General features: G+C 49.4%; 1 protein-coding gene and 1 pseudogene across 1 annotated transcript; one reads left to right on the plus strand and one right to left on the minus strand.

Moving 5' to 3' along the window:
- Nucleotides 1-217: 217 nt before the first annotated feature.
- Nucleotides 218-20,276, minus strand: LOC138086195 (small ribosomal subunit protein eS24-like; annotated as a pseudogene).
- Nucleotides 20,275-23,553, plus strand: TINCR (TINCR ubiquitin domain containing). Its single transcript, XM_068981004.1, has 2 exons — nt 20,275-20,617; nt 23,453-23,553. Exons 1-2 carry the CDS (start codon nt 20,275-20,277, stop codon nt 23,551-23,553), a joined length of 444 nt encoding a protein of 147 aa, XP_068837105.1.
- Nucleotides 23,554-24,315: the final 762 nt, after the last annotated feature.

Here is a 24,315-nt window from a genome sequence, read left to right on the forward strand (position 1 = left end):
TTTCTTTACCATTAGTGCCAGCTGGGAAGCCCCCCCCGACTCTGGTGGTCGTCAGACTTGGATGGTCGCTGGCAATCTTTGGTATCTTTTTTCTTTTAAGTCTTTATTGAATTGATTACAATACTGTTTTATGTATTTTTTGGTAAAAGGTCTTAGTTTATTCTCTCTTTCAAGAAAAATCTACACAGTCACCACAGATACAGTCACTGCAGAATCTTTACTCCTTTTTTTTGCCAGCACCAACATCAGCCTTTGCAGTCCCCCTGACTTTCTTCATTCTGTTCTCGAGTTCCTTTGGCTGTTTTCTTGAGGTCTTTTCCTTCTCATTTAGGCCATGTTTTGTAAGCCTGTGTTTGGACTCTTTCTTTGCGTAATCCAAGGAATCATAAATCATTCCAAAGCCAGCTGTCTTGCCACCAACAAAATGGATTCACAATCCAAATACGAAGATGACATCTGGTGTGGTCTGGTACATTCTGGCCAGTTTTTCCCAAATTTCTGTTTCAGGTACTGTTGCCTTTCCAGGGTGAAGAACATCTATGACCATTTGTTTCTGCTGAAGTAGTTGGTTGGTCATGAACTTCCTGGTCCAGATAGTTACTGTGTCATTCACAATGGCAGCTGATCTTCAAGCAGCCAGGGAGGAAAAAAAAAAACAATACTTTTTTTTATGTTTTATTTTTTTGTCCAAAGAGGCATGTGGGATCTTAGCTCCCCAACCAGGGATTGAACCCACACCCTCTGCATTGGGAGGCAGTCTTAACCACTGGACCACCAGGGAAGTTTCTAATCTTTGACATCTCTTAACTTGTAAATGTCTCTCTGCCTCCTTCACGCAGCCTTCTCCGTGTGTGTGTGTATGCGTGCATGTGTGTCTGAATTCCCCTTTTTATAAGATCACAGTCATGTTGGATTAGCACCCACCCTAATAACCTTATTTTAACTTGATTACCTCTGTGGACATGAATTTGAGCAAACTCCAGGAGATAGTGAAGGACAGGAAAGTCTGGCGTGCTGTAGTGCGTGGGGTCAGACACAACTGAGCAACTGAACAACAACAACCTCTGTGCAGGTGTTGTCTTCAAGTATAGTCACATCCTGAGGTCCTAGAGGCCAGGACATCAACATGTGAATTTGGCAGGGAAAAGAGGTCACAGTTTTCAAAGATACACAGATTTTTCAGGAATGCAACTTCTGGGAAAATTGAGGAAAATGGCTTGTCATTTAGTCCAGAACCTTACAAAGAGTTGTTCACAGAACTGCAGGGTCTAAACATCCCCCCTGCTGCTTCTGCCTCAGATGAGCTGTCTCAATAGGCCCACGTGTCTGAGCACTTCATCCTGTGTTCAGTGTAACCAGGACTGGTGCCCCCGCATTCACAGGCCGAATTAGTATTTATCAGATATTATTGTCTTTTTATTTCTTCTGTTTATATCTGATAGAGCATCATATAGTTGGGCTGCTGTTTTGTTGTTGTTTTAACTGTATGTGGTTAAGTCATAATGGGCTTCCCAGGTGGCACTAGTGGTAAAGAACCTGCCTGCCAATGCAGGAGACGCAAGAGACACGGGTTTGATTCCTTGGTCAGGAAGAGCCCCTGGAGAAGGAAGTGGCAACCCATGGTATTCTTGCCTGGAAAATCCCTTGGAGAGAGGAGCCTGGCAGGCTACAGTCCATGGGGTTGCAAAGGGTCAGACACCGCTGAAGCGACGGAGCACACAAGTCATATTAGCCTCTGATTTTTATTTCTGGAGACAAAAGGGAAGTGGAAGAAAAGACATTTTATAAAAAGAATATGCAGGGACTTCCCTGGCAGTCCAGTGGTTAAGATCCCATGCTTCAAATGGAGGGGGTGCACATTCTAACCCTGGATGGTGAACTAAGATTCAGCATGATGCGCAGTGTGGCAGAAAAAAAAAAAAAAGCGAATCTGGGACACTTAGGTTGTGTCCACCTCTTGGCTGCTGTCAGTCATGCTGCTGTGAAGATGAGCATGCCTGGATGTCTCTGCACACCTGTTTTCTACTCCTGAATGTATACCTGGGAGTGAAATTCCTGGGTCCTATGGTAATTCTAGACATTTAACTTTTGAGGAACTGCCAGGCTGTTTTCCATCGCGGCTGCCCCATCTTAACGTTCCCACCAGCCCTGCACGACAGTTCCAAATGTGTCTCCATCTTCACCACTTGTTTTCTGAGTGTGTTTCTTGTTGTAAATAATAGCCATTCTAAGGACTTCCCTGGTGGCTCAGACGGTAAAGCATCTGTCTACAATGCAGGAGACTTGGGTTCGATCCCTGGGTCGGGAAGATCCGCTGGAGAAGGAAATGGCAATCCACTCCAGTACTATTGCCTGGAAAATACCATGGACAGATGAGCCTGATAAGTTACAGTCCATGGGGTCGCAAAGAGTCGGACTCAACTGAGCGACTTCACTTTCACTTTTGGGCTTCCTTGGTGGCTTAGTGGTAAAGTATCTGCCTGCCAATGCAGGAGCCACAGAAGATGGGAATTCGATTCCTGGGTGGGGAAGATCCCCCTGGAGAAGGAAATGGGAACCCACTCCAGTATTCTTGCCTGGAGAATCCCATGGACAGAGGAGTCTGGCGGGCTACAGTCCAGTGGGGAGCTAAGAGTTGGACACAACTGAAGTGACTGACCACCACCACCAATGAGTGTGTTAGTAGTGTGGATAAGCAAATTGTGGTCCAGCCATACAGTGGAATGTCGTTGGTTGTTGTTTAGTCGCTCGTTATATTCTTTTCCATTATGGTTTATCACAGGATATTGAATATAGTTTCCTGTACTATACAAGTAGGACCTTGTAGTTTATCCATCTTATATATACCAATTTGCTAATCCCAGATTCCCAATCCTTATAGATACATTCATGTCATGTTTTAGATTCCATATATGTGATATCATATGATATTTTTGTTTTTGTCTGACTTATAATAATCTCTGCTGCTGCTGCTGCTAAGTCGCTCAGTCGTGTCCGACTCCTAGCGACCCCATGGACTGCAGCCCACCAGACTCCCCCGTCCCTGGGATTCTCCAGGCAAGAACACTGGAGTGGGTTGCCATTTCCTTCTCCAATGCATGAAAGTGAAAAGTGAAAGTGAAGTCGCTCAGTTGTGTCCTACTCCTAGCGACTCCATGGACTGCAGCCCGCCAGGCTCCTCCATCCATGGGATTTTCCAGGCAGGAGCACTGGAGTGGGCTGCCTTCGCCTTCTCCATAATAATCTCTAGGTCCACCTATATTGCTGCAAATGGCACTATTTCATTCTTTCACTGGCGTTATCCATTCTTTTTATGGCTGAGTAATATTCCATTGTATATAGGTACCCCATCTTTATCCATTCCTCTGTCGATGGACATTTAGATTGAGTCTGTGTCATAGATACTGTGAACAGTGTTGCTATGAACACAGGTACATGTATAGGATGGCAAGATTTTTTAATTAAACTTTCTATATTTTATTGGGGTATAGCTGATGAACAATGTTTTTGATAGTTTCAGGTGAACAGCAAAAGGACGGAGCCACGCATGCATACTAAGTCACTTCAGTTGTGTCTGACTCCAATTCTATAGACCATTGCCCACCGGGCTCTTCTGTCCATGGGATTTTCCAGGCAAGAATACTGGAGTGGGTTGCCATGCCCTCCTCCATTCTCCCCCAGACTCCTCTCCTATTCAGGCTGCCATATAACATTAAGCAGAGTTCCCTGTGCTATACAGTAGGTCTTTGTTGGTTATCCACTTTAAATATAGCAGTGTGCACCTGTCCTTGGGAAGGCAAATTTTTGTGTTACATATATTTTGCCACAATTAAAAAAAAAATGCTTTAAAGGTCAGGGTTGGGACGGTTGGGTGTCATAGGAATGACAACCACTGCAGCAGGCTTGGGAGACAGACTTGGAATCCAACCTACCTATCTGCCCATAAGAGTTAATAGTTCTTCTCTGTTTTGGCTTTGTTAACTGAGAATAGGACAGTATTTGTCATAGAGGGTCTTTGCCAAGATTAAATTAGTTAATAGACATAAAAAGCTCCTGGAAAATGTTAAGTGCTCAGTAAATGTTAACAGGCACTGGGAGGCCTACCAGAATAGGGCCTAAGGTACTCATGCTCTCTGGGAGACCCATAAAATGTTTTCTGAGGCCCAGAGAGAAAGAGGGCAGAAATGATCAGCTTCAAAAATGCAAAGAGAAAACTGCAAAATCAGAATGAATACCTTATCACATGTCTCCACATTTACAAAAATGTGTCAACTCCATCAACCGCTAAATTCTGTATTCATAAAGATTTCATTACATTTCAAAACAGCTCCTAGGTTAAATTTTCTCACTTTGCAGGAATTCCCCAGCCTGCACAATGATTGCCAGTCTCAAATTGCACGCATTCCTCTTCGTTAAATATTTTCATATGCAGTGCTCTAAAAAGGACTTTTGAGTTTTTAAAAACACAGGCACAGAGTTGTCGGTTCCTGGGGATATGGTGCTTTTTCACTGCTTTGCAGATCAAGGGGCGGGGTCTCCACTGAGACTTCCCAGTGCTGCCCCTCCCCCATCCTCCAGAGGTTAGCCCATCCCTCCCTCGTTGGTCACAAGATCACAGGATGGTGAGGCGAGTGGGTTCACATCTCAGACTCTTCTTTTGTCAACTGTGTATCCTTGGGAAAGTGACTTACCCTCTCTGGAGCTCTCAGAGTTCTCATTTCTCAAATGGGCATGATGCCTCCACCCCAGGTCACTGGGCAGATTGTGGTGGGTGACTGTGTCAGGTCCAGCCTTATGAGCTGGGGCAGGGGCACAGGGGGCCTTGGCATGCAGCTTGTAGGAATCTTTGTTTCCTGATCAGGGATCAAACCTGGGGCCTCAGCAATGAGTGTGCTGAGTTCTAAACACTCATTACCAGGGAATTCCCAGTATCACACTGATTTTATGATTTTAGAGTTTCACATGATACCTGCAAGAGAATTAGATGTGTGTTCCCTCTGGCTGTCATAACAAATTCGCACAAACCTCTCACCTCAAAGTCTGGAGCTCTGAAGTCCTCCAACTCAAGGTGCCTACAGAGCTGTTTCTTTCCAAGGCACTAGGAAAGCGATCTGATTCCCTGCCTTTTCCAGCTTCTCCAAGCCACCCACATCCCTTGCCTCCTGGCCCCTTCCTCCAGCTTCAGAGCCAGGAAGGCAGCATATTTCTCATCCTTTTTCCACAGTCACATCTCCCTCTGACTATTAGGGGACAGTTTCCCAAATCACGAGCCTTGGCCAGGCCTGCTTGCCCGAATTGCCTCGCAACAGTAGGTTCTGAAAAGCAAAGTGGTGCTGCCTCTGAAAACTAACCCGAAGAATTTGAGAGGGCCCAAAAAGAGGGAGGAGATGCCAGCCCATAATATGTCCTACCGACCTCCCAGAATCCTTCACGCTTGAGTCCATCTTGAACAAGAGATGCACACACCACCCGGAAGAACCAGGGTTGTCAGGGTTTTGTGTGTGTGTGTGTGTGTGTGTGTGTGTGTGCGTGCTCAGTCGCTCAGTTGTGTACAACTCTTTGTGACCCCCCTGGACTGTAGCCCGCCAGGCCCCTCTGTTAAGAGAATTTCCCAGGCAAGAATACTGGTGTGAGAGACCAATTCCTCCTCCAGGGGATCTTCCCAATTCAGGGATCGAACCTGAGTCTCTTTCATCTCCTGCATTGGCAGATGGATTCTTTACCACCAAGCTACCAGAGAAGTCCTAAGCCTGGTGACTCAGGCTAAATGTGGGCCGAACAAGATGACTGGCCAGAGGCAACTCAGAAACCAACCTCAGGACCATAAACCCTGAGCCTTTGAGCCACGTGGCAGAGCCGTTCTCCTGGGTTCCTTGATTTGCTGCTTTCCACCCGGGCACCCCCTTCCCAACAAAGTCTCTTGCTTTGTCACCCCGTGTGTCTCCTCAGACAATTCATTTCTGAATGTTAGACAAGAGCCCACTCTCGGGCCCTGGTAGGGTCTCCCTCCCTTCCTGGTACATTATCACAGTCAGGAAGGGATCTCTGATGTGGACTTCTTTGTGGGGAGGAGGGGGCATTATTTTGCCTGTCCCACTGGGATGTGACCGAATCTGTTTTGGGGGCAGAGGTTCACAGGCATGAGTACTGACCAAGGAAGTGAGACAGTGGCTACCTGTGGCTTCAGGCTTGTGGCCTGATGGCTCAGATGGTGAAGCATCTGCCGGTGATGTGGGAGACCCAGGTTTGATTCCTGTTTCCAGAAGATCCCCTGGGAGAGGAAATGGCAACCCACTCCGGTATTCTTACCTGCAGAACCCCATGGAGAGAAGAGCCTGGTAGGCTACGGCCATAGGGTCACAAAGAGACATGACAGAACGCGAGAAAAAGCTGCCTGGCACTGACCCTGGGGTGATTAGGGCAGGGGAATAGTGACGCCTAGTGTGAGAGGAGCAAGTTGGGATGTGAGCTCTGAGTCGGCTGGTTTGCATGTGAAAGGCACCCTAGGGCGACTTGTTTGCTGTCTCTGGGAATTAGCTGGTCCTGGGAGGGGCTGAAGCCCCAAATGTCAAAGCATCAGACACAACAAACTAAAGACATGGTTAACACATCCATGTCTAACTAATACACCCGGAACGCGGTTGATGTTGTTCAGTCACTAAGTCGTGTCCGACTCTCTGTGACCCCATGGACTGCAGCATACCAGGCTTCCCTGTCCTTCACTGTCTCCCAGAGTTTGCTCAAACTCATGTTCATTGAGTCAATTATGCCATCCAGCCAACTCATTCTCTGTCATCCCCTTTTCCTCCTGCCTTCAATCTTCCCCAGCTTCAGGGTTCTTTCAAATGAGTCAGATCTTCACGTCAGGTGGTCAAAGTATTGGAGCTTCAGCTTCAGCATCAGTCCTTCCAATGAATAATCAGGGTTGATTTTCTTTAGGATGGGCTAGTTTGATCTCCTTGGAGAAGGCAATGGCACCCCACTCCAGTACTCTTGCCTGGAAAATCCCACGGACGGAGGAGCCTGGTAGGCTGCAGTCCATGGGGTCGTTAAGAGTAGGACACGACTGAGCGACTTCACTTTCACTCTTCACTTTCATGCATTGGAGAAGGAAATGGCAACCCACTGCAGTGTTCTTGCCTGGAGAATCCCAGGGATGGGGGAGCCTGATGGGCTGCCGTCTATGGGGTTGCACAGAGTCAGACACGACTGAAGCGACTTAGCAGCAGCAGCAGCAGTTTGATCTCCTTACTGTCTAAGGGACTCTCAAGAGTCTTCTCCAGCACCACAGTTTGAAACTATTCATTCTTCGGTCCTTGGCCTTCATGGTCGAACTCTCACATCCATACAGGACTACTGGGGAAACCATAGCTTTGACTATATAGACCTTTGCATCACAGTGATGTCTCTTTTTTAATATGCTGTCTAGGTTTGTCATAGCTTTTCTTCCAGGGAGCCAGCATGGTAGACACAGTGTAAATTCTTATCGAATCTATGGTGAGGAGAAAGAGAGAAAGGACACAATAATCCTGTATCTTATGGACTTCCTGGTAGTGCAGCAGTTGAGACTCTGCCTTCCAGTGCAGGAGGTGTGGGTTCGATCCCTGATTAGGGAGCTGAGATCCCACATGCCTCACAGGCAAGAAACCAAAACATAAAGCAATATTGTAACAAATTCAATAAAGACTTTAAAAATGGTCGTGTCTGACTCTGTGCGACCCCATAGATGGCAGCCCACCAGGCTCCCCCATCCCTGGGATTCTCCAGGCAAGAACACTGGAGTGGGTTGCCATTTCCTTCTCCAGTGAATGAAAATGAAAAGTGAAAGTGAAGTCGCTCAGTCATGTCTGACTCTTCGAGACCCCATGGACTGTAGCCCACCAGTCTCCTCCATCCATGGGATTTCCCAGGCAAGAGTACTGGAGTAGGGTGCCATTGCTGTCTCCAAAAATGGTCTACATAAAACAAATTCTTAAAATCCTCTGTCTTCATATTTTCATTCCTGTCTGGCCTTTTGGGTCTTCTGGGGCCTGGCCGAATTCTAGCTTAGAACGTCTGACAAACCTTGTAGTAGTGGTAGTAGTGTCTTCAGTCAACACCAGGTGGCAGACCGTCTCCACTGAGGTTGAGAGGGAACACTGGAATGTTCAGACACGTGCAGTAGTAAGGCTGCTGCTATTCCTGAGGAAGGTCCAAGGAACACCTCTAGTAAGAGGTACCTGGGGGTGGAGGGATGGGCTTACTTATTTTTCAGTCACACCACCATGGTGGCTTGTGGGATCTTAGTTCCCTGACCAGGGAGAACCTGGGCCATGGCTGCAAAAGCGCTGAGTTCTAACCACTGGACCTCTGGGGAATTCCCAGGGAGGGGCTTATTTAAAATGCAGGTTCCCAGGCCCAACTGACCCATTGACCCCTAGGAGGCTGACTGTTGAGAAGTGGCTTCCAGGGGCTCTTCAGGTCCTGTCAGGGAGGCCCCCGTGAGGGCTGGGTGACTTATGTGAGACCAAGCCAGGCTGGAGAATGTTATCCCAGCTCTACCCTTTGCCACCTGGATGACCTGGAACCAGTTACCTCAAACGCCTGAGTTTTTTCTTGCTGTCTTTTTTTTTTTCTTTTGGCCACGCCACGCAGCATGTAAGATCCTCCCCAACCAGAGATCGAACCTGTGCCCTCTGCATTGGGAGCACAGAGTCTTAACTACTGGATCTCCAGGGAAGTCCCTGAGTTTTCTCATCGTAAAAGGGGCTGGGGGATTTCTGAGGATGCAAGGAGCTGATGCATTTAAAGTGCTTTGCAGGCTTCCCTGGTGGCTCAGTGGTAAAGGATCTGCCTGCCAGCGCAGGAGACATGGGTTTGATCCTTGACCTGGGAAGATCCCACACGCTGCAGAGCTACTAAGCCCTTCTGCCACAACTATTGAGCCCGTGCTCTAGAGCCCAGGAGAAGAAACTACAGAGGCCAGCACTGTAGAGCCTGTGCTCCACAAGAGAAGCCACTGCAATGAGAAGCCTGTGCGTCACAACTAAAGAGTAGCCCCCACTCGCCGCAACTAGCGAAAAGCCTGTGCATCAATCAACAAAGGCCCAGCACAGTCAAAAACAAATAAAATTATTATTATTTTCTATTATTAGGTTGTACCAGGTCTTGGTAGGTATATGCAAACTCTTAGCTGCGGCATGCGGGATCTGGTTCCCTGACCAGGGGTTGAACCCGGGCCCCCTGCATTGGGAGCACAGAGTCTTAGTGACTGAACCACCGGGGAAGTCTCTTCAATAAAAGTATTTTTTAAAACAGTCAAAAATAAAGTGCTTTGCATAGGACCCAGCATCTGTGGGTGCTTAGCCAGTGACTGTGGTTGCAGTCGATTCTTCTAGAAGAGCCAGGTCTAAATTGGGGCCTTCTGCCTCCTTGCAGTCTTGGGGAGGGGGTTGGATCTGCCCCATGTCCACCACAGCTGTGATCTATAACCCTGAGTTAGCAGTTTTTCCAACAAGGGGCCCTGTTCGGGTGTCTGAAAGCCGCATGCTGAGGGGTTAAGTGCCGGCAGCCGCTGATGATGCCTCGCGGCTGCCTCCAATCTCACAGTCAGACCCACCCCGTGCCAGCCAGCCGTGAAACTGCCAGGCGCCCCACATAGCCAGCCACAGAAACTTCGCGCTGGGCCCCCATGGGGAGGCTCGTAAAACACACTGAAGCTTCCCCTGCCAGCCCCGGTGGACCGAATATTTACAGACTCGGCTGAAATGAGACCCAGCAGGGCAAATTTCACAGGCAGCCCAGAAAAAGTCTCCTCGCCCCCTGTCCCTGGGTAAACAGGACACAGGGTGAAATGCAGTCTGTTAGGCCAAGGCACACGCTCTCAGCAAGACAAGATGGGACCTGGGCTTGACATAGTCGCTCAGTCATGCCCGACTCTCTGCAACCCCAAGGACTGCAGCCTGCCAGGCTCCTCTGTCCATGGAATTTCCCAGGCAAAAATATTGGAGTGGGTTGCCATTTCCTTCTCCAGGGGATCTTCTGGACACGGGTGGAACCTAGGTCTCCTGGCATTGGCAGGCAACTTCTCTACCGCCGAGCCACCAGAGAAGCCAGAGAGAGCTTTTCTGTTTAGCAGCGGCTTCCAGGGCATTTCCTGTGTGCCAGACTCTGTGCTAGGGACACAGCAGTGACCATGACCGAGACAGATCTGCTCTGTGGAGCCCATGGGGAGCGTTTCAAGCAGGAGGTGGAGTGAGCCTGGCTTCCTGAAGGAGCTGACTGGAAGGACACCCCAGGAGAGGGAACAGAATGTGCAGGAGCCCCTGGGAAGGAATGGGTGCAGCAATCTGGGAGGAACCTAGCAAACAGGAATGTGCGTGAGTTGGGTTCAGAGTGACCTGTGTGGTCCCAGTGGGGTCAGGGATCAGGCCAGCAGACACAGGCGATTTGGGGGCACTGGGGGTGGGGATGGCAGGCTTCAGCAATTGAAGGGATCCTCACGCTCCTAGTAGGGATAAAGGTGTCTGTTATCCCAGAAAGGTAATCAGCACTTTCTGTCTCCAGGGAACTGGCAGCAGCCAGTCCTGGGGAAGGGGCAAGCCAAGGTGGGCTCATGGCCAAGTTATCTGGACATAGATAACAGCAGGGGGAACCCCCTGCATACTCCAGGCATGAGGTCCCCCCACCCCTACTCCAAAGACCTGAATGTAGGTGGTAGGAGCACGCTGGCTAGCAGAGCTGATAAGGTTGGTAGCTCATTCCCAACCTGGACTGAGTCACAGCTGCAGGCTAATGAGAGAGGCAGCTAATTCATGGAAGAGCAGTTGGGGGGCGGGGAGTGGGAAGAGTGGGAAAGAGAGAAAAAAAGATGGAGAGATGAAGAAGGAACAGAGCTACAGAGAAACAGAAACAGATAGAAGGAAAAAGAGACAGCAATGCACAGAGAAGACAGAGAGACTGAGGCACAGAGAGAGAGACACACAGACCAACCTAGAGACAAAAGCAGACGCAGAGGGACCCGGAGACGCAAAGATATTGAACCTCAGAAGCTGCTGCCACCCCTGCCCCCCCACCACGTAGCCACTGGATGGTGCCAGAGAGCCACACTCTGTCCCACGGTTGTCCCTACCTGGCCTCTTGGCAAGCCCCAGTCCCTTTCTCTCCACCTGCGGTTCCCTTACTGGTCCACTGGCATGTCAGCAGGAGGCCTGACCCCAGGGTGGAGATGGAGATGAAGGCTGGGGCAGGGTTTCACAGGAATCAAGGATGTCCAGAATCCCTGTAAGCTTGCCACCCCCATGCCAAGGCCCTGTGCATGTCTCCTGTGCATAGCACTGCTTATCCTGGGGTGTGTTTTCATTGGTCTGGGTGTGTGTGTGCACGAGTGTTTTGAAATGGGTGTATCTGGTTTTATCTTGGGAGTGTGTATCTAGCCAGTCTCGGTCTCATTTTGTCTCAAGGTGTGTGTTGTGTGTGTGTATGTGTCTGTGTCAGAGGCTGGGGGCGGGGGGTGTCTCTGTGTGTCTGATATTTCCATGCACTCATAAACTTGCTACACTCTCCTCTCCCCTCACCTTTCCCAGCAGTTCTGCATGGAGTCACCCAAGAAACTGGAGAACCAAAACATTCAGGAAAATTTCCTGGGATGCCAGAGGCAATGATCTCTGGAGAGACAAGAATGGGTGTCCACAGAGGTGACTGAGCAAATTTTAGATTCCGCTAAACCTAAGCACTTACTTGGTGCTGCTTTTCATGCCGTGGACTCAGTTTCCTCATCTGTATAATGGGTCTGATATGATAGCAGGCTCATAGATTTGTTGTTCAGTGATTAAGCGAGTTAGGGTTTGTAAAGCTCTTTGAACCCTGCCTGGCACACAGCCTAAGGACTCAGTAAGTTTCAGAAACCATCTCTTTGATCCTTATAACTACAAGCACATCCATTAACCTGTAGGTCAGTGGGATCCCCTGAGAATTCTCCACTCACCACTAGGGATCTGAGGGTCATCTTAAAGACTCAAAAAAAGCTGTGTTGGCTCTTACTGCAGCACATTAAGATCTTTGGGATCTTCAGTCTTTTTTGCATCATGTGGAATCTTTCGTTGCAGCATGTGGGATCTAGTTCTCTGACCAGGATCAAACTCCAGCCCTTGGCATTGGGAGAAAGGAGTCTCAGCCACTAGACCACCTGGGAAGTCCTTAGAGTGTCTTTTTTTTTTTTTTTTTAAACTTTTTAATCCAAGTATAGTTGATTTACAATGTTATGTTAATTTCTGCAGTACAGAGAAGTGACTCAGTTATACATGTTTCTTTTTAATATTCTTTTCCATTGTGGTTTATCCCAGGATATAGTTGAATATGGGCTTCCCAGGTGGCTCAGAGGTAAAGAATCTGCCTGCCCAATGCGAGGAGATGCAGGACACATGGGTTTGTTCCTTGGGGTGGGAGGATCTCCTAGAGGAGGAAATAGCAACCCACTCCAGTATTCTTGCCTGGAAAATCCCATGGACAGAGGAGCCTGGGAGGCTACAGTCCATGGAGTCCCAAAGAATCAGACATGACTTAGCAACTGAGCATGTTCATGCACTGTTGAATATGGTTCCCTGTGCTATTCAGTAGAGCCTTGTCATTTATCCATTCTCTATAATAACTTGCATCTGCTAATCCCAAACTCCCATTCCATCCCTCCTGTATCCCCTCTCCCCCTTGGCAGCCATAGATCTGTGCTCTGTGTGAGTCTCTTTCTATTTTGTAGACAGGCTCACTTTTAGCATAGTTTAGATTCCACATATAAGTGAAACCATGTGGTATTTGTCTTTGTCTGACTTACATCACCACTTAGTATATAATCATCTCTAGGTCCATCCATTGTTGCTGCAAAATGGCATAATTTCATTCCTTTTATGGCTGAGTAGTATTCCACCGTATGCACTGGAGCTCTTATATGGAAAAAATGTATTCACCAGTTCTTATAAACATTATGTGGGCCCAAATAACCAAACAACAACAGAAACAACAGAAAAAACAGATTCAGCCCCTGGGCTTCCAGTTTGAGAGACCCTCTGATCCAAGGGAAAAGTTTCACCAAGAACTCTGTGTCACAAGAGGCTAAGTATTTGTGATTCCATAAGTTGGCCATGCCAAGTTCAGTGACTGTGTCACAGGTTGGGGCAAGCTAGCACAGTATTCTCCCTCCCTATCTACCTGCAGTACTGGTGGAGTGCAGGCCTCCACCTACACCCAGGCCTTCTGCCTCTGACTGCCCACGTATTCCTCTCCCTGCCAAGACAGCCAGAGTGATGTGTTGATTGCCACTCAGGATCCTGGCTCTAGGATTCTATTTTTTTGCCCACATGGTGCAGTTTGAGAGATCTTAGTTCCCTGACCAGGGATTGAATCCAGGCTCTGGCAGTGAAAAATGTGGAGTTCTAACCACTGGACCACCAGAGAATTCCCACTAGGATTCTAGAACATTCAGAAAGAGGGGAGATTCTTCTGAAGATCTAGAATGCCGGGCACTCTCAGATTCTGGGTGTCCACGATTTCAGAGATTCCACAATTCAGATCCGCCCAGGTTCTAGAACTCAGGGATTCACCGAGCTTGGCACTGCCTGCTTGGGTCTCCCATAATTGCCCGTGACAGATAATACATTGTCTCGAGGCAGAAACCATGATCCCTCTAATCCAGTGGCCGAGGCAGAGGGCCTATTGCCTGCGGCCACCTGGCTTTTCCTAACGGCTTAATGAGAAAGTCAGAATTAATTGGAACTGGCACCCAGCACTTGCAGGGCTCGGCATGGCCAGCTCACCCTCCATATGTCAAAGCTGAGCATCTCTGGTTCTGCTCTGACCTGTTCTGTACACCGACAGGTGTGTTGCCTGAAACTTGGAGGTTAGCCTGACAAGGGAGGTGTCTGGGGCTGTGGTGACCAGTGCCACAGGTAAAGTTAGCCCCGCCCCACCCCTGCCTGAGACAGTGCGACCAGCATTCTGGACCCTCATTCTCTCCCTCCTCTGGGCCTCAGTTTCCCTCCTTTTCTCAGTGAGACCAGCCTCAGAATTCCTTGTGGATTACATGTAAATTGCTCAGCCTGTGTGCTGTGCTATAATCTGTCCTTGGGTGCCTGGATAGATTCCCAGGAGGGATACAGCAGTTTCTCGTTTTAATAGCTATTATCAGAGAGATTAGAATATTTCACACATATAATCAGAGAGATCAGAACATGCACCCCCAGTGCTTGAGACTTCTCTTTTCCCCAAACCCCAGCAACATGGTGAATTATCAAACTTTTTCATCATTGGCAACCTGATAGATTTTAAGTATTTTGTGGTAGTTTAATTTTATATTTAGCTTATGACAAGTGAGAATGAACTCCCTTTTAAATGCTTAGAAGACATTTATATTCCCCTTTCAGAAACTGTTCATATCATTTGCCTCTTCTATTGGATTTTTGGTCCTCATTGACTTCTGAAAGCTCTTTACATATTAAGGAAATCATTCTATTGTCTACCAGGTCTTGGAAAAGTTTCTCTGACTTAATCTATTGACCCTTCTAGTATTTGTGCATGTGTATAGGAATTATATATTTGTATGTAGTCAGTTATTCATCTTTTAAGTCATTAAGGTGTAATGTTGTGTTTCAACACACTGTGATTATTATTAAACTTCCATGTTTTCTTCTAATAGTTTAATAGTTTCTCTGTCTCTGTCTCTCTCTCTGTTTTTTTTGTTTGGAGGGGGATGATCCATCTGGAATTAAATTTCCTCTTGTTGCTGTTCAGTTGCCCAGTTGTGTCCAACTCTTTGTGACCCCATGGACTGCACCACCCTAGGCTTCCCTGTCCTTCCCTGTCTCCCAGTGATGCCATCCACCCACCTCATCCTCTCACACCCTCTTCTCCTCTTGCCCTCAATATTTCCCAGCATCAGGGACTTTTCCAATGAGTCGGCTGTTCACATCAGATGACTAAAATACTGGAGCTTCAGCTTCATCCCTTCCAATGAGTATTCAGGATTGATTTCCCTTAAGATTGACTGGTTTGATCTCCTTCCTGTCCAAGGGACTTGAAGGAGTCTTCTCCAGCACCACAGTTCAAAAGCATCAATTCTTTGGCATTCTGCCTTCTTTACGGTCCAGCTCTCACAGCAACACATGACCACTGGGAAAACCATAGCCTTGATTATACGCACCTTTGTCAGCAGAGTAATGTCTCTGCTTTTCAACACACTGTCTAGGTTTGTCATAGCTTTCCTGATGCGAAGCAATCATCTTCTGATTTCATGGCTGTGGTCACCATCCTCAGTGATTTTAGAGCCCGAGAAGAGGAAATCTGTCACTACTTCCACCTTTTCCCCTTCTGTTTGCCATGAAGTAACAGGGCTGGATGCCATGATCTTAGTTTTTTTTAATATTTAGTTTTAAGCCAGTTCTTTCACTCTCCTCCTTCACCCTCATCAAGAGGCTCTTTAGTTCCTCTTCACCTCTGCCATTAGAGTGGTATCATCTGCACATCTGAGGTTGTTGATGTTTCTCCCGCCTATCTCGATTCCAGCTTGTAACTCATCCAGCCCGGCATTTCTCATGTTGTGATCAGTGTATCAGTTCAGTTCAGTTCAGTTGCTCAGTCGTGTCTGACTCTTAGTGACCCCCTGAATCACAGCATGCCAGGCCTCCCTGTCCATCACCAACTCCTGGAGTTCACTCAGACTCACGTCCATCCAGTCGGTGATGCCATTCAGCCATCTCATCCTCGGTCGTCCCCGTCTCCTCCTGCCCCCAATCCCTCCCAGCATCAGAGTCTTTTCCAATGAGTCAACTCTTCGCATGAGGTGGCCAAAGTACTGGAGTTTCAGCTTTAGCATCATTCCTTCCAAAGAAATCCCAGGGCTGATCTCCTTCAGAATGGACTGGTTGGATCTCCTTGCAGTCCAAGGGACTCTCAAGAGTCTTCTCCAACACCACAGTTCAAAAGCATCAATTCTTTGGCTCTCAGCCTTCTTCACAGTCCAACTCTCACATCCATACATAACCACAGGAAAAACCATAGCCTTGACTAGCCGGACCTTAGTTGGCAAAGTAATGTCTCTGCTTTTGAATATGCTATCTAGGTTGGTCATAACTTTTCTTCCAAGGAGTAAGTGTCTTTTAATTTCATGGCTGCAGTCACCATCTGCAGTGATTTTGGAACCCCCAAAAATAAAGTCTGACACTGTTTCCACTGTTTCCCCATCTATTTCCCATGAAGCGATGGGACCGGATGCCATGATCTTTGTTTTCTGAATGTTGAGCTTTAAGCCAACTTTTCACTCTCCACTTTCACTTTCATCAAGAGGCTTTTTTAGTTCCTCTTCACTTTCTGCCATAAGGGTGGTGTCATCTGCATATCTGAGGTTATTGATATTTCTCCCGGCAATCTTGATTCCAGCTTGTGCTTCTTCCATTTCTCATGATGTACTCTCCATATAAGCTAAATAAGCAGGGTGACAATATACAGCCTTGATGTATTCCTTTTCCTATTTGGAACCAGTCTGTTGTTCCATGTCCAGTTCTAACTGCTGCTTCCTGACCTGCATACAGATTTCTCAAGAGGCAGGTCAGGTGGTCCAGTATTCCCATCTCTTTCAGAATTTTCCACAGTTTATTGTGATCCACACAGTCAAAGGCTTTGGCATAGTCAATAAAGCAGAAATAGATGTTTTTCTGGAACTCTCTTGCTTTTTCGATGATCCAGCGGATGTTGGCAATTTGATCTCTGGTTCCTCTGCCTTTTCTAAAACCAGCTTGAACATCAGGAAGTTCACGGTTCATGTATTGCTGAAGCCTGGCTTGGAGAACTTTGAGCATTACTTTACTAGCGTGGGAGATGAGTGCAATTGTGCGGTAGTTTGAGCATTCTTTGGCATTGCCTTTCTTTGGGATTAGAATGAAAACTGACCTTTTCCAGTCCTGTGGCCACTGCTGAGTTTTCCAAATTTGCTGGCATATTGAGTGGAGCACTTTCACAGCATCATCTTTCAGGATTTGAAATAGCTCAACTGGAATTCCATCACCTCCACTAGCTTTGTTTGTAGTGATGCTTTCTAAGGCCCACTTGACTTCACATTCCAGAATGTCTGCTTCTAGATGAGTGATCACACCATCGTGATTATCTGGGTCGTGAAGATCTTTTTTGTACAGTTCTTCTGTGTATTCTTGCCACCTCTTCTTAATATCTTCTGCTTCTGTTAGGTCCAGACCATTTCTGTCCTTTATCGAGCCCATCTTTGCATGAAATGTTCCCTTGGCATCTCTAATTTTCTTGAAGAGATCTCTAGTCTTTCCCATTCTGTTGTTTTCCTCTATTTCTTTGCATTGATTGCTGAAGAAGGCTTTCTTATCTCTTCTTGCTATTCTTTGGAACTCTGCATTTAGATGCTTATATCTTTCCTTTTCTCCTTTGCTTTTCGCCTCTCTTCTTTTCACAGCTATTTGTAAGGCCTCCCCAGACACGTATAGGTTAAACAAACAGGGTGACAGCAGACAGCCCTGTTGTAGTCCTTTCTCAATCTTGAACCAGTCAGTTGTTCCATACAGGGTTCTAACTGTTGCTTCTTGACCCCCATACAGGTTTCTCAGGAGACAGGTAAGAGGCTCTGGTAGTCCCATCTCTTTAAGAGCTTTCCACAGTTTGTTATGACACACACAGTCAAAGGCTTTAGCATAGTCCATGAAAGAGAGGTAGATGCTTTCCTGGAATTTCCTAGCTTTCTCTATGATCCAGCGAATGTTGGCAATTTTATCTCTGGTTCCTCTTCTTTTTCTAAATCCACCTCGGACACCTGGAAGTTCTTGGTTCACATAATGCTGAAGCCTAGCATGCAAGATTTTAAGCATGACCTTATTAGCATGGGAGATGAGTGCAACTGTCCAATGGTTAGCACATTCTTTGGTACTACCTTTCTCGGGAATTGGAATGAGGATTGACCTTTTCCAGTCCTGTGGCCACTGCTGCTTGCCCCATCCAATTAAATTTGCTCTTAGCTACCTTTAAAATCTCCATCTGAAATCTGATGGTTGTCTAAGAAGCTGCATAGAAAGTGGACAATAGCATGATGGCTGAAGCCGGGTGGCTAGGGTTCAAATCCTGGCTCTGCCATTTTCCATCGTGTATCCTCAAGGAAGTTACCCTCTCTGAGTCTCACTTTGTTGTTTTCAGTCACTGAGTCGTGTCTGACTCTTTACAATCCCGTGGACTGTAGACCTCAGGCTCCTCTGTCCATGGGGTTTTCCAGGCAAGAATACTGTAGTGAGTAGCCATTTCCTTCTTCAGGAGATCTTTCCGATCCAGGGGTTGAACTCGTGTCTCCCACATCTCCTGCGTTAGCAGATGGGTTCTTTACCACTACCTTCACGTGGGAAGCCCAAGTCTCACTTTACTTATCTGTATAATGGGAGATAATAGTGCCATGTGAGAATATAGGAAAGCTTTCTTTTCTTTTTTAAAATCAAGTATTTAGAAGGCCATCTGTCACTGGGCAGGGTTTTTTTTCCTCTCTCTTTCCTGTTTGCTATTTTTGTTTTTATTTGCTTTTCCTTGAGGAGTTTAATTGCACTTGATGATTCTTTCATCATAGCCAATTAGCCAGTGACTATGCTTCAGGAACATTTCCAAGTGCTTACGTGCAGTAATTCATTCCTTGTAACAATCCCATTGGATAGATGGCAACATTGAGGCCCAGAGAGGTTAAGTTCCTTCCTAAGAAACATGCAAGGGTCAGGGTCGGGCTCAGAACTCTCCATCTGTCCACTGCTCTGTTCTGATTTCAGCCTCCCTCCCCAGCTTTTGGCCATTGCTGAAGGAGGAGCCCCCAGGGGGCTCCACAGTAACTGGCTTCTAAGTTCAAACAGCCTCTCTGAGGTCAAGTCAACATTCTGGACACCCAGAACTGGTCAGTCCTGTTCTGGCAGGTATGGTGATGGATGGGGGCAAGCAGCAATCAAGGAAGTCTTTCAGGAAGGGGGTTGTTGGATAAATAGGACTGGAGAGGGTGGTGGAGCCTGAGAAAGGGGTTGCCAGGGTGGGGGAACTGGGAGTAGGTGACTCCCAGGTATGGAACTCCCAGGTATGGAACTGGGAGTGGGTGACTTCCTGCTTACAAGCCTCCCCTGACCGTCACTGGCCACAAGCCTTGACTCTTGCTTCTCCCCACTAGGCACACAACTAAATAGTTGTTGATCATGGACAGGTAACTCCTTGGAGGGAGTGTTGAACTCCTACTCATATGCCAAAGCCCTAGTGCTCCATGCCCACCCATTTGGAAAGCCATCTATCCCTCCTGGCCTTTTCCAGGTTGGGGCCTCTTCTACCACTCAAACCCTGACCACATAGCACTGGGAATCTGTGTGTCCAGCTCTGTGTCCCTGACCTTCAGTTGGGTGACCCTTGAAGGCATAGCCCTAAACTGAGATTTCTCTGGTGCACAGCATCACTCACCCAGCCTGGACACAGAATAAATACTGGTTGAATGTATCATCAAGGAAATAAGGGACTACATGAGAGTCAGATATGTGAGTGACAAATACAAACCTCAGTCACTTCCCTCCAGGGCTCCCATCTCTCTTGGGGTAAAAGCCCAGTGCTCCTTGTGGACCCTCAAGGCCCTGCAAGACCTGCTGCATTCCTCCCCACCGCCCCCCACCTCCCCTTAGCTCACTCTGCTCCAGCCCCATAGGCCTCCTCATTGTTCCTCCAAGACGCTAGGCAGGGTCTTGCCCCAGGGCCTTTGCACGGGCTGTTCCACAGCGCAGCATGCAGTAAGCACTCTTGATTGTAACCTTTTGCGCAGCTGGCTCACTCCTCCGTCAGATCTCCATTCAAATGCCACCTCCACAGAGGGGCCTCCCTTGACCTTGATCTCTGAACTACCCGGCCCGTCTGGAGCTCTGGTCCCTGCCTGGCACTTTCCACGATCGGATGCAGAGTGCATTTACATAGCGATCTTTATGATGCGGCTGTTTTCTGTACATTTTATTCCCTGGTTCCCTGGGCGTCTCCATCTGCCTGGCGCGCAGTAGGCTCTTAATACATCTCGGCGTGAACCGAGGGGCGTCTGCGGGTGAGGGCTCGGGCCGGCGAGTCTCCCGCCACGCCCCGCCCTCGCGGGGCCTCCAGCCTGCGCGCCGGGCGTGCCCAGGAGGGCGGGGCAGGGCGCGGCCGCGGCGGGGGCGGGCGGCCGGGCCGGTCGGGTGGGTGCGGAGGGCGGGCGCGCGCGCGCGCGCGGGGCCCCGAGCCGGGTCCGAGCGCCCGGTGCGGGCCATGGAGGGGCTGCGGCGGGGCCTATCTCGCTGGAAGCGCTACCACATCAAGGTGCACCTGGCGGACGAGGCGCTGCTGCTGCCGCTCACTGTGCGGCCGCGGGACACGCTCAGCGACCTGCGCGCCCAGCTCGTGGGCCAGGGAGTGAGCTCCTGGAAGCGCACCTTCTACTATAACGCGCGGCGGCTGGACGACCACCAGACGGTGCGCGACGTGCGCCTACAGGACGGCTCGGTGCTGCTGCTCGTCAGCGACCCCAGGTGGCCGGGGGCTGGGGCGGCGACCTGGGAACTGGGGCGGGGGCCTGGGGGCGGGGGTCAGGTGGCCCTGGCTGGAGTTCTGGGTGAGGGGTGAGTCAGGGCTCCGGGGAGACGACGGGGAACTGGAGTGATGGGCTGGGAGGTGGGTCAGGATTGACGGGGGGCGGGGGCCTGGGGCGGGGGTCAGATGGCCCTGGCTGGGTCCCAGGCGAGGGGTGAGTCAGGCCTATGGGGGAGATGGCAAGGAACTGAGAGCCTGGCTGGCGTCCCGGGTTGGGTGGGAGATGGGTCAGGATGGATGGGGCCTGGGGGGCACTGCTGGGCCTGGCTGGGGTCCTGGCTGGGGGTGCTAGGAGAAGACAGCAGGGCACCCCAGGGCCTGGCTGGCATTGCCAGTGCTGTGGGAAGTTGGGAAGTGGGTCAGGCTGGGGGGAGGCGAGGAGAGAGCTTGGCTGGGATGGGGTGGAGTGGGATAGTGGTTGCTGGGGAGGGTGGACTAGGGGCCCTTCTCGCCCCTGTGTTTGCCGCCCCCCATTCTCCCCTCCAAGCACTGGCTATTGTGGGAACCTGCTGGGAAGGAAGGATGCAGGGAGCCAGGTGCCAAGAAGGGTCAGGAGGGCTGCTCGATTTTCCCTGCAGGCTTTCTTCTTTATCACTCTGTCTGCCTCTCTGAAGCCTCCCCTGCATTTCTCTTGATCTCTCTGTTTTCCGTCAGTCCCTCTCTGGGGGATGCTGTCCCTGTTAAATTTCATTTCCTTTCCTTCTTCCTCTCTCTGTCTCTGTTTCTCTGTGTCTCTATTCATTTCTGTCTCTGCTGTTTTTCTCTCTGTATGCATGTATGTCTCTCTTCCTTCTCTCTTCATCCATTTCCCCCCACTACTCCTGCCTTCCCCACAAACTCCTGCTGCCCTTGCTGCCCATGCTCCGATCTGGTCATCTGGGGATATCCAGAGAGGGCCCCTGGCCAAGGTGACCTGAGATAAGTGGGTCTCCCAGTTCAAGGAGGGTGGGGGTTGGGCAGAAGGGCCGTGGGAACAACACATGCAGAGCCCTGGGGCAGCTTTGGGAAGTGATGAAGGCTGATGCTTGGCTAGATGGACAATGAGATGGAGGAGATGGGCAGTGGCTGGTCCCAGAGCCCAGGATAGACATGCTGGATGGGGGAGGAACTGGGACTTTCTGTGTAATCTTGGAGTTTATGTGGGTTATGCTTGCTGGGCCCCTAGAGGCTTGATCCACAAAGCCCGGGGTGGCTTTTTGAAAATATTTATTTGACCGCACTGGGTCTTAGTTGCAGCACTTGAGATCCTTGATTTTCACTGTGACATGCATGATCTTTCAGTTGCAGCATGCAAACTCTTAGTTGTAGCATGTGGGATCAAGTTCCCTGACCAGGGATGGAACCCAGGCCCCCTGCATTGGGCGCTCAGAGTTTTAGCCACTGGACCATCAGGAAAGTCCCTGGGGGATATTTTGAGAGCAGTAGTCTCAGATGACAGTCCTGAAGGCTCAAGATGCAGTAGGAGGGCTTGCTTCTCCAGGACCTCTCAAGGGAGGGTCTCGGGGTAGGAGGAGATGGGGATGTGCTGGGAGAGGATGTTCCTGGCAGTGGCCAGTCAAAGCCTAGCAGCTGAATGATGCACAAATGCCCACACAAGCAATGTTCAATATACAGTAAGCATTCATTAATTGCCTACTGTATGCCAGGTCATGTGCTGGGCACTGGCATTCAGCAGATGGAGTCCAGTCAGTCTAGTGGGAGAGACAGACAAGGAACCAACTAAATATGTGATAAAACATTGGGCTGTAATAAGTGCTGTGGAAAGTTGAAGGAAGGTCAGGAGTGATGGAGGTGTTGCTGCCTTATCAAAAGTGGCCAGGGGAGGTGTCTCAGAGAAGGTGACATTTCAGAGTACCATGTGAAGGAGCTGATTAAACAGGGAACAAGAGTAGGTAGAAGGGTGTTCCAGGCAGAGGGCACAACATATGCAAATGCCCTCGGGCAGGACCTGGTGTGTTGGAGGAACAGTGAGGAGCCCCCTGTGTCTGGGGCCGAGTGAGCAAGGGGGGGAGAGGGAGGAGGGGAGGGCAAGGAGGGGCTGGGGCAGGTCATGTAGGACCTTGTGGGCCATGGGGAGGGAGGAGGGAGATGGGAGCCCTGGAGGGCTATGGGCAGAGAAGGGGTGTGACCTGACCTAGGTGCTCACAGGCTCCCTCTGCAGGAAGGATAGACTGGTGGAGAGGGGAGGTCTGGGGATGGAGAGTGATGGTGGCAGCTGAACTAAGACAGAATCAACTTGCTGCTCCTCCAGCTCTCTAGGTGTGGCCCTACCTCAGGGCCTTTGCACTGCTGTTCCCTCTATGTGGAACGCTTTCCGCTTCCCTCCCTCGGCTCCTTCAGGGCTTAGTTCAGTGCAGACTATCCTCAGTGTAATCCCATCCTGTACACTTATCCTCAGTGTAATTTTCCCTGACCACCTGTTTCAAACTGCATCCCAACAACACCTGCTTTATCTTTCTCCCTGGAACTGACTTGTCTATATTTCACTGATTATTTTTGCTAGTATTTTACTAACTCTTTTCACCCCATCTCCCCCACTAAACTGTAAACTCTGGGAGGGCGTTGTTATCCATCCTATTCACTGCTGTCTTCCCAGTTCAGTGCCTGGCACACAGTAGGTGCTCAACAAATGTTTATTGACTGTATGATCTCTGGAGGTGAGGAAGAGGATGCTCAGAACATCTTCCTGGAGTCCTTGTGGCTCCTGGAAGCAAGAGAGAGAATCTCTGGGGTCGAAGCGAGTCGTGGCAGATGCAGGACGATGCACTGGCTGGATACCAAGCAAACCAGGAGGGCCTTAAGTGCCAAGGTGAGGGCATTGGCCTGTAACCTGTGTCTTTCTGTCTCCCTCCTGCAGGTAACCTGGGTTGGAGGACGCGGAACCATGGCCGAGGGGACCAAAGGTGCTGGCTGAAGGAGCAGGCTGGGATGGGGAGGGAAATCTCCTGGGAGCCTTGACCTCACTCAGGGTAAGCCTCTCTAGTACTTGGGACATGGAAGGTACCTTGGAGATAATGGAGACCATAGATGGGTAAACTGAGGCCCAGAGATGAAAAGGAACTCATCTTTGATGACCATCACCCCTCTCCATATTCCTACACTTCTAGACCCTGGGGTAGGGTCACTGGCCTCATTCTCACTTCCCTTTGAACTAACACGTGGCCCTGAGTAATGCTGCCCTGACTTGCTGTGGGTCCTTGGGCAAATTGCTCATGTGCTCTGGGTTCTGTTACTCTTCCTCCTACCATTGAAAGAGGGGACTTTGGTTGGCACGTTTGGTGTAGTTGGACTCTTTGCCTGCAATTCCTGTGACTGCCACCAGGTGGCTCCAAGTGCCAAGCTCCCCTGGCTACCAGGGTGATGGAAGGGGAGGAGCTGGTGGCAGGTATTAGGGGAAAGGTAAGAAGGAAGGCTGGTCAGAGAGCTGGTCTTTCATCCTCTTATTGGGGCCTGGATTGAAATTGTCTTATTCCCTCCCTCCTGCTGTTCCAAGGTTCTGGCCTCCCAGGATAGATGGTGAAACACTGGCCTGCCCAGCTGCTGCCCGCTGCCTGGGACCTTTCTGACGGAGCCCTAGTCCTTGCCACCGACTGAGGACATTGCTGCTCCAGGCCAGCCAGCCTTCCAGTTGTGCTGTGTGATCCTGAGGCCATGGCTCCTACCTTGGAGCTTCAAGGTCCCAGGGGGATCCACAGTGTCATCTTGGGAGGCAGCTGGAGG

The sequence above is a fragment of the Capricornis sumatraensis genome, chromosome 9, assembly GCF_032405125.1.
Source record: "Capricornis sumatraensis isolate serow.1 chromosome 9, serow.2, whole genome shotgun sequence".
Lineage (NCBI taxonomy): Eukaryota > Metazoa > Chordata > Mammalia > Artiodactyla > Bovidae > Capricornis > Capricornis sumatraensis.

Excerpts from the sequence above, each read along its gene's own strand:
- TINCR (XM_068981004.1), top strand. The coding sequence starts at position 20,275 with ATGGAGGGGCTGCGGCGGGGCCTATCTCGCTGGAAGCGCTACCACATC. Across the intron at positions 20,618-23,452 it reads GGCCCTGGCTGGAGTTCTGG|GTAACCTGGGTTGGAGGACG; the intron begins GTGAGGGGTGAG and ends TCCCTCCTGCAG.